At 57.3% G+C, this 9,958-nt stretch overlaps 1 protein-coding gene across 1 annotated transcript; it reads left to right on the forward strand.

The window, feature by feature from the left end:
* Positions 1 to 5,357: 5,357 nt before the first annotated feature.
* LOC123813612 (homeobox protein ESX1-like) lies at positions 5,358 to 7,127 on the forward strand. The gene is made up of 3 exons (XM_045830678.1): positions 5,358 to 5,382; positions 5,929 to 6,098; positions 6,555 to 7,127. Exons 1-3 carry the CDS (start codon positions 5,358 to 5,360, stop codon positions 7,125 to 7,127), a joined length of 768 nt encoding a protein of 255 aa, XP_045686634.1.
* The last annotated feature ends 2,831 nt before the right edge of the window (positions 7,128 to 9,958 follow it).

Below are 9,958 nucleotides of genomic sequence, written 5' to 3' on the forward strand. Positions count from 1 at the left end.
AGGGCACATGCCTGGGTTACAGGCCTCGTCCCCAGTAGAGAGTGCACAAGAGGCAACCACATATTGGTGTTCTCTCTCTGTCTTCCTCCCTCCCTTCCCCTCTCTAAAAATAAATAAAATTTTTAAAAATGACAGAAAGATTTAGGCAGAAGATATTTCCCATTGCTGATTCTAAGTCAAAAAAAAAAAAGAATGATAAAAAAGAAAAGAAAAGAAATACATCCCTACCCGGAATCGGAGGTTGTTAATGGTCAATAAATTCTGTAAGAGAAAAAATGGGTAAAATTAAGACCACTTCCAAAAATACTCCATTCCTAGGCAATGGCTGTTAAAAGCACCTTGACGTTCATGTAGCCAATCGTTCTCCTGTTGCAGAAAAACTTTTGCTAGCACATTTTGGATGCCTTATAATTCCTCCTAACTGGTGAAGGCATGAGGGGTCTCATATCCACCTATCGCACAGCCTATGAACTCAGTCTGAGCTCTGACTCACCCAAGGGTCTTTCTCTGAGTAAGTTAGAGTAAACATGGAGACGGCCATCTCTGGCAGGTGGGCCTGGTTAGTGGGGAGGTCTCCATGGCAGGGCAGCAGGTGGCCGTTGAGGGCAGTTTTGTCTTCAGCATCAGAAGAAAGCTCAGGGCCTCGCCCCAGGACCACTGTTCTGCAGAGAGGCCCCCGGATCTCACATCTGAGGAACAGCATTCCTTCCGAACCCCCCAGAACAGGGCAGGGTGAGACACTGAGGCCGAAAGCTATTTGGTGAGGGAACCAGCCCTTCCCAGCACCCCTGCACTTGGCTGGGAGTTTTCCGACCTCCTCCCCAGTGGACTGGCACCCAGGCCTTGCCTTGCCTTAGCACAGCTCCCCCTCACCCCCTCGAATGCTCTGAGTTCCCCTTCCACACACTTCCTGATTTTTTTTTTAGCATTTTGAAAGCTGTTTACGACAGTAAGACGGGAAGTTAACAGTGACAAGGAAACACAATTGACAAATGTCTGGAGACACTGAGCCCCATTTCTTCCTTTCGGATAAACTGAACAGGAACAGGTTGGTGAGCAGCTAGCCTGCTTCCTCCAAGGTGTGGAGGTGCAGTCTCCATTTTCCCTGCTGAGCACAACACAACTGTTCTGTGCTTCTGGGGAAACGGTTTGCAAATGCAGAACAGCAGCTGCTGCCACTGTAGGTGCCACAGCGGCTTCATTCTCTCCCACACCAACCGGGTTGCACACTTCACTCCGTCCTCTCTGACGGTGCAGACCTCGTCCCCGAGGTCACTCATCACAGGCCAGGCGTTTAAGCCAACACTGGATTTGACACTGTCGTTTATGGTTCCTGGAGGACAGGGTCTGGGGGTCCGTTCCCCTTTCAGTTCGGATTGGAGACAGTCAGAGGGGGCTCGGCAGCACATGCCTTCACCAGGCCTCACCTTCAGGAGCCTCTGATGAAAACTTGGTGGCCAGAGGTCTCTCCCACAGTTGGGCTCATCAGCCTCTGGCCATGTTTTCATCAGCGGACCGGCACGTCCCCTGTTTTACGTGTGTTTCTGTGTGCAGACAGCTAACGGCACATGCACAATGGGCTCTGTCTCGTTGAACTCATGCCTGGCGGCAGGCAAAGCTGTGCCTGAAGGAAGCGCATCCCGTGTGCCTTTTCTCTCTCGGTAAGGCACACTGGAGGCTTCCGATGCTTAGGGGACAGTAGACCGTGTTTTGGCACCATGCTTGGGGGCTGTTTAAAGCAGTGAAATCACTGGCAAAATGCAGAAAGTCACCCCACACCCTGGGTTATATCCAGAAGAACTGAAAGCAGGCACTCAGATGTTTACACACCCGTGTTCACACCCGTGTTCACAGCTGCACTGTTCACCACTGCCCAGAGCAGCAAGGTGCCCATCAGTGCACGAATGGAGAAACGACAGGTAGTATGCACAGACAAGGGAATACTATTTGGCCATGAAAAGGAATTAAATTTTTATACATGCTACAACACGGATGAAACAAAGGCGTTATGCCCGGTGAAATAGATCAGAAAAAGAAGGACAACTGTTGTATGAGTCCACTTGAATAAGGCACTGAATGAAGTTCACAGACACAGGAAGTGCAACAGACCTGATGAGGGGCCACATGGAGGGGGTAGGGGAAGTCGGTGTGGATCGAGGGCCTTCTGCTGGGGAGGATGCAAAGCTTCTGGGTGTAGGTGGCAGTGATTGTCGCTCGATATCGTGAATGAACGCAGTGTCCTGAGCTGTATTCTTCGGACTGGTTAAAATGATAAACCCCACGTCATGGGTATGCTATCACCATTTTTAAAGGCCTGGAAATGCGAACATTTCGGCAATGAATACACCCAGAGGGCCGGTGTCTCCAGTGCAGGAAGGCAGAGTATTTGGGTGTCCCCGGCTGCAGGGGACACCGCAGTATGGCATCCACAAGTATGGGGGGATCGGCTGTCCTTCCGAATGGAAGAGGAGGCAGAGAGCAGGGTCTAGGGGCACAGGGAGGACCTGCAGTGAAGAACGACAGGCCAGAAGCCCATCATGTCTTCAAAGGACAGCTGGGTCTTCCTACCTTCCCCTTTTAGAGCCCCTTCCCCCCACAGAGTGGAGACGTCTGGAACCTGTGAGCATCTTGAGGGCAAGAGGTGGGTCAACCATCGGGTGGGGCAGCGGGCCAGAATCAGGGCTTGCAGGGGAAATAGATTACGGATCAGTGCATTCGTGTGGTGCTTAGCATATTAGCATGTGCTAAGTAAATGTGTACGAGCTCAGACACCGGACATTAACTGTGCCCCGGGCAAAACTTTATCAGCAGTCAGCACCTTAGAGCTTTTCTCATTCTAAACAACAGAATTAGGGAGGGAAAGCCCCGCAAGGGCTTAGAACGCACCGCAAACCAGAAGCCAGACACCTCCCCCCGCCCTCCCCCCCCCAGCCAGGCACACTGCACCACAGCGCACTGGAAATCTTTGGTGGCTGCCAAAACCCTTCCTCTGGTGCCTTGTAACAGTTAATTAGTCCGACCTTGCCAAGAATTGTTTAATTGTTCTCTTAACCACAGGCATGAGTTAATTCAATGAACTCAGTTCACTGACGTCTCAAAACATACATATTTGTGCCTGCTCACCGTGGGCAGGAATTCTCCCAAAGTGATTTTTCTCTTTTTACCATAAATCTATTGAGACAGAGATACTATCCACAGCTGACCATCGACTCAGGCTCCCAAGTCCCTGAAGAAATTCTTCCACCCGCCTGCACTCCAAGGACGGCGAGAGAAGGCCGCTCCCTCCTCTAGTGCCCCGCTGGGTCTGCCGCCATCCATGCATCTGGTCTGGGTGGGCCCAGTGGAATAACACAACCAGCAGGGCGTGCACCTGTTGTCGGGGTTGCCAGGTGCCGGTGCCACAAACCCACCCATGGGAAGCTTGCAGCTCAAAGTTGTTCAGTTTATCCACAGAGTCTTGCATCCGTCCCCATCAGCAATGGGAGAACGTTCCCACCACCCTAGGGAGAAACTCCACCATCCCCATCACTAGTTACTCCCAACCCCCTCCCCCCAGTTCCCGCAGCCGCTCACTACCCCCCCGCCTCTTCAGGAATCATCCGGAGATTTCATACAAGCGGCACCCAACACTACACCCCCTCTGTGTCCTGTTGGGAGGTTCCCCCACTGGCGGCACCGGTCAGCACCCGATTCCTTTTTGGTGGTTGAATAATATTCTGCCGCAGGAACACACCAGGCTTGCTTCCTCCCTTCATGTGTTGACAGTGGTTTCAGTTTGTTTTTGCTTCTCTGGTGACAGGGAACACTAAACTTGTCCACCCACTCCCACCTGAAGGGGCCGAACACCTCCCTGCACTTCCAGGCCCCCGAGGGCTGTCCCTCCCCCGTGTGCTCGCAGGGTCTCAGGGGGTCTCGGCCTGTGGGCCAGAAGAGGTCCTGGCTGGTGGGGTTTGCTGGGATAGAGCATGAAGTAGCAGGTCACCATTATGAGCAAAATCTCCATGAAAATGTCCATATGTTTTACTCAGTTTCGAGTTTGATCGCTTGGGAAATTTCCAGCTCACTGAACAGTGAGCCTTGTCAGCCAGGCTTGTCCTGACACTTGACCCCTGGTCCCACCAGGGTCCTGCCAGGAGATGAGCTCACCTCGGAGTCTGGGCAGGACAGACTCCTCTGTCCTGTCCTCCTGACGGTCTCTGGAGGCGGAAGCGGATGGATACCTCCGAGTCCCGTGCAGAAACAAGCCTCCCTTCCCAAACACTGCAAGCCAAGCCCTGTCCTCATCTTTGCCCATCGAACCAGCAAAACGTTACACTCACTTCCCTTGCACCAGCAGAGAGAAGGGGCCTCTCCTCACGTTTGTAGACCAGGGAAATGCTGGGCGTTCCCGTGTGGCCGTCAAGGCCGGAGTCGGGCCTGGGGTCCAGCGTGACCCTAAGAAGCAGGAGACTCAGTGGAGAAGAGCAGGAGGCCGCGGGGAGCCGGGAAGCCGCAGTTCGGGGCGCGAGCTGACCCCCACCAGGCGATGGCTCCGCTGTGTCCCTTTCTGCACTTGAACCCCCCAGTCTATTGTCACTGGCTCGGAGTACAGTGAAAGTCCCTGGGGGTGCGCGTCGGGGGGTGAGCTGCCCCCTGACCCGAGTCCCCAGCAGACCCTGGACAGGCGAGGAGTCCCGCCTGACCTTTTTCCGCGGGTCTACGCCCCCCGGAGGGGCTGGACGCGGTGACTACGAACACACAGGCCAGACCCCGTTCATTCGTTCACGAGAGACTTTGGCCAACTGTCCTCCTGCACCGCCTGCCGCCGCCACCGCGGAGGGAAACCCGCCCGGACGAGTCGGAGCGGCGGGAAGGGCCAGCGTGTCTGAACCCCGCCCCTCCCCCCTGGGCCTGGGGGACCGTGGACCACGGCCTGTGGAGTTCCCGTGGGCTCCCGGCAGTTGGGAGGACGCTGCTTTGCGGTGGGGCAGGTGGGATGCGGGAGACCAGGAAGGAACAAGCTGAGCCTGGGGCAAAGGCGGGACCACAGTAGGGCGTTTCCAGCGATGGGGACCCAGGAGCTAGGAACCCGTTATCCCTGCCATTCCCCACCCTACCCCATCCCACCCCACCCCACCCCACCCCACCCCGTGCGGAGCTACAGACCCAGCCTGCCTGGTGCCAGAGGATTCCTGTCCGAAACAGGCTCAGCACACAGTAGGTGCTCAATACAAGGATTAATCCAGTATCGCATCTCTGGGGTGGGGTGGGGCTGAGCGCGAAGGTGGTTCCCTGGACCCTGACGTCCCACCCAGGGTATTTAAGGCCCAGACCTTGAACACAGAGCCTCAAACGCGGCGGATTCCGCAGCATTCAGGATGTTGCCACTCGGGCCTTCGGAGGGTGAGTCTGGGCAGTGGTGGCGGGAAGGGAGAGGAGGCCGAGGGCAAGGCTGTGCCGGCGGTTTCCAGGCGGAGGCTGCCCGGATCCTGGGCGTGCAGACCAGGGCCCCTTGTCTGGGAGGGCCTAGTGAGTTTGGGGGTGGGAAGCTACTGTGGGGAGCGTGATGAGCAGAGGGCCCGGCACACCGCAGCCTCCATCAAGTGTCGGCGTGGCTCCGGCAGCGAGTGCAGCCTGGTGAGGCCCGGGTGAGCCTGGGGCCCCCTGCCTGCTTTTGCGGGCTATGGGCCCTGTGACAGTAACACAGGCGCTGTTCTCGCGCCCATTTTGAAGAGGTGGAGACTGAGGCGTAGACCGGTGATGGGCCGGGTGGGAAGGTGGAGGGTCCTGGCGGCTGGCCCAGAAACCACAGGGCACCCACAGCGCCTCCCCGGCCCTGTGGCCTGGGCTGCCACCCCTTCCCCACCGGCTCCCCGGGGCCTGGCCCAGGTGGGGCGGCCGGGGGACTGTCTGTGGGGCTCCTTCGACCCCGGTTTCCTCTTCATGCAGGCTTCTCGCTGCCCCCAAAGCCCCCGAAGCGGCGCCGCCATCCGCGCACCGTGTACAGCGTGGCGCAGCTGGAGGAGCTGGAGAGCTTCTTCGAGAACAATCATTACCCGTCGTACGAGGAGCGCGAGACCCTGGCGGCCAGGCTGAATCTGCAGGAACAGCAAGTGCAGGTGCCTCCCGACCCGCTCCCGGGGGCGTCCAGACCACAGGCCGCCCGCCCTGGTCCTGCGCCGCAGCAGCCGGGGCGACGAGGGGGCCAGAGCAGCCGCGTGCCGCCCTGGGTCACCCCTGGGGACTCAGGGCCCAGCCCCCGAGCCGCCCTCACCCTTGCGGTGCAGACCCGCCAAGGCATTTAACCCCAAACTCATGCCCTGGCGTCTCCCCACGCCCGGGCCTCAGGAGCCCTCCGAACCCGGGATCCTCTCGGGCAGACCGCGTCCTGGCCCCTGGGCGCCCCAGGCCGAGGCCACTGAACCCCGGAGCCAGAAGCTGGGTCCGCGGGCGGGGGGAGACGCGTGAGGCCGGCCGGCTCTCCTCCCCCGCGGGGGCCGCCTCACACCCGGGCAGAGGTGGGAGCTCCGAGCCTCTGTCCTCTGACACTTCCTCCCTGTCCCCTGGCCCCCCAGGTGTGGTTCCAGAACCGTCGGGCCAAACACACTAGGCTGCAGAGAGGAACCGGAACCAGCCGGCAGGGCCCCAAAGCCCGGGCTTCGTCCCAGAGCCCAGGAGTCTGCGCCTCCGCGCCTGCGCCTGCGCCAGCCGCTGTGGGCCCCGGGTTGCCCGAGGACCCGGAGTTCGCCTCGGGTCCTGGGATCGCTGATGAGCTTGAATTGCCTTGGGATCCTGGGTTATTCCAGAACATTGAATTGCCTTGGGAGCTTTTGTTTTCCGAGGATCCCATGCTTTCCGGGAGTTCTGTGCTTCCTGGGGGCTCAGGTTTCGAGAACCCCTTGGGAGGCGTCGCAGCGGCAGAGCCCAGCGCCTCCAGCCACGTGCAGGCCTGGCAAGATCCCGCTCAGGACGCCCAGAATCCGGTCCCGGCTGCACCGGCTCCGGGTCCTGCTCTCGCTCCAGCTCCAACTTCACCTCCGGCTTTGGCTCCGACTCCACCTCCAGCCGCAGCCTCCATCTGGGCTGAGGACTCTAACGTCGATGATTTCTGGTCCCACCTTGACCTCACTGATCTGCTGTCCCTGTAAGACCTGTCGGAGGGACCCGACCTGGGAACCCAGGTGAGGACTCTGCGGATGGGGAGGATTTGGGCCCCGGGAGGTTGCTGGAGCTGTAGGGGCGTCTACGCCAACGACGTCGTGCAGATCCCGCGGGACCAGACGCCAGTGGGGTGGCTTTTCTAGCGCGTGGGCCCAGGCGGGTGGGGGAAGCTGGGGCTCCCGGTCTTGGTGGTGGGTTACTCTTCTGTTACGTTAATGCACTGTTATCTACTTTGGAAGTCTTATGCGCCGTGTTCACTGCGCTGTTCTGAAGCCCCCACCTCAGCATTCAGGGTGCACTTGATATATCTAGGGGTTTTAGGGTCCAGGAGCAAGATTGCTGCGGGGGGTGGATGTTCAGCTTTGGTGGGGCTGCCCGTGAACTCTCCAAGGGAGCAGACCATCCTCGTCGATCATTTAATTTGAATCGTATTTAATCGATAAATTTTTTGGGGGGGAGTGGATAACTGACACCTTTATACAGGATGGAGACTTACAATCTAAGTATATCTTTTAACCCCAGCTGGCGTCGCTCTGTGGCCTGAAATCCTGCCTTCCAACCGAGAGGTGTCCTGTCGGATCCCCAGTGAGGACCCACACCTGGAGGGAGGGACAGCACCCACCTGGACATGTGCGAGAGGCAGCTAGTGCACGTTCCTCGTGTGCACTGATGTTTCTCTCTCTCGTTCTCCCTCCCTTCCCCTGTGTGCAAAAGCAAGCAAATTAAAAAATTAAAAAATTTAAAACCCAATCAAAGTCTAGCGTTTATTTCTTCCTTTGGATTTTACAAAGGTTCTCTCCAAAGTGTCTTTATTTTCATCGCCATGGCCTCAGGTACAGATGCACGTGGGTGCGGTTCTGGTGCTTTGTGACCGCCTGACGTTTTGGAAGGTGTTTCACAGTGTGTCCTGTTTATAGGATCCAATTGACGGGTTTTGTTATTCTGTTGTTTTGAGGCCGGGACCCGACTCCAATTGTTCAAATTCTCATACCTTAAATGGGCATGTTTTATGGGAATTTATCATTTGAAAATTAATAAAGCCCATGGTTATCTTGTAAACACTGTTTCCTGCAAAGACTGCCAGTTTGCCTCCTCCTTGGGTACCCCCAGGTCAGCAGGGTGGGGGCACCGCTCACCCCTTCTCTCTGCTCCCTTGTATCCTCTGCGGCCCCCTTGTGGCCACCCTGGCCCCTGCGTCTCCTCCATCCTGTTCTCTGACCCAGTCCTGGTCCCACACAGCAAGTGCTCCCATCGTAAAGTCGCTGGCCTGTGACTCTCTGGCCAGCCTGGGGGGAGCAGAGAAAATTAGATCAGATTGGCGGCCGGTGCGGAAGCCACTCCTGGTGGGGATTGCTGGTGGTTAGGGAGCAGAAGACTGCCAGGATGCAATGAAATCCCCTCCAGTTTATCTGAGAGACCCGGATAGGGTTCGGCCCACACACACACGCACAAACACACACACACACACACCACTGAATACACAACTCCACTGAGACGCTGACATTGTATTATGGACAGGAAGAAATCTAAGGGTTTCCCATCTATCCCTGGTGAGGAAGCTTAGGTCGGGATGCGGGAGGCAGGGGTGTCCTTGGGGGCAGGGGGAGGAGATAAGTCTGGGATTCACACCCTGGCAGAGCAGGGGAGGGAGGGCAGTGCCTGGGACGTGCTGCAGATACCCAAGGACCAGGCGGGAATGGAAACCAGATTAATGTTCTGAAGAATGGAGACGGAGTTTGCAGATGTCAGGCCTGACCGAGCAGACAGGGACCGGATCAAGGGGAACAGGACACCTTCCTTGCTCGTCCTCTCAGTTCCATTCCACCGCCTTTCCCAGCACCCCCACCCCACCCTCCACCCTCTTTCTGAGCCCGGGGCTCTACCATCTCCTAGGAGGGCCCACCCCAGCTCTCCTTACAAGCCCAGGCTGTGCCTTGACCATCCCCAACAACAATGCCTGGACTCCCCCTCAGTCCCGGGTGCTTGGGGTGGAGCCGGCAGTGGTGTGGGTAGAAGGGTCCTAGCCTGCTTAGGCGATCTGAGGTGGGAGAAGGAAGCCAAACGGAAATCAATCCGGAGAGCCCAGGAGTGAGGGGGCAGAAAAGACCAGAAGGGTCTCTGCATTCAACTGGCCTGAGTCACCAGAAATAGCCGGGAAACAGCGTGGGATGTATCGGCACCCAGAGATGTGGGATGTCCTGTTCTCCGGGAGGAACAGGTGTGGTGCAGACAGTGAGTGAGAAGGCAGCCATGTCCAGGGGCTGGAGCGGGGAGGCAGGCAGACCACCAGTCTCTAGCTTGGTTTCTATGGGCCTGTTTCTAGGATGCAAAGATGAGAACTGGAGAAAACAAAAGAGGTGACACCCATTTTCCAGCAGTGATGAGTGGAGTCTTTGAGTGGTGCAGAGGGTGGGGAGCTCTTTGAATTAGACAGAATCCCTGTCTGAAGCCCAGGTGTGCTGGCTTCTCAGCCTGGAGAGGGGGAAAGGTGGGCATTGGACACCTCGTCTGGAGTCTGCTCACAGGGGCCCCCTTTCCCACTAGACATATTACTTGGCATCTTCAAGCCCCAAGTCTGCCAGGTTCTTCCCTAGAGGATGCACAGCACAAGGGGGCCTTCAGGGGTAAGCCACTGGCTTCATCTCAGATCCCATGGGCCTCAGCTTTGTCCCCTGGAGTTTCAACATTCTTATGCCCCTGTCCAGTTCATCAGGGTCTCTGGGGTTCATTCCAACGTGCAAACCTCAGTCTATTCTCTGCCGAGGAGCAGGTGGACTCACTAGATACAGCACTGCCATCGTTAAGACTACAACAAGAC

The sequence above is a fragment of the Phyllostomus hastatus genome, unplaced genomic scaffold, assembly GCF_019186645.2.
Source record: "Phyllostomus hastatus isolate PE091 unplaced genomic scaffold, TTU_PhHast_1.1 phas_contig_1541, whole genome shotgun sequence".
Taxonomy (NCBI): domain Eukaryota; kingdom Metazoa; phylum Chordata; class Mammalia; order Chiroptera; family Phyllostomidae; genus Phyllostomus; species Phyllostomus hastatus.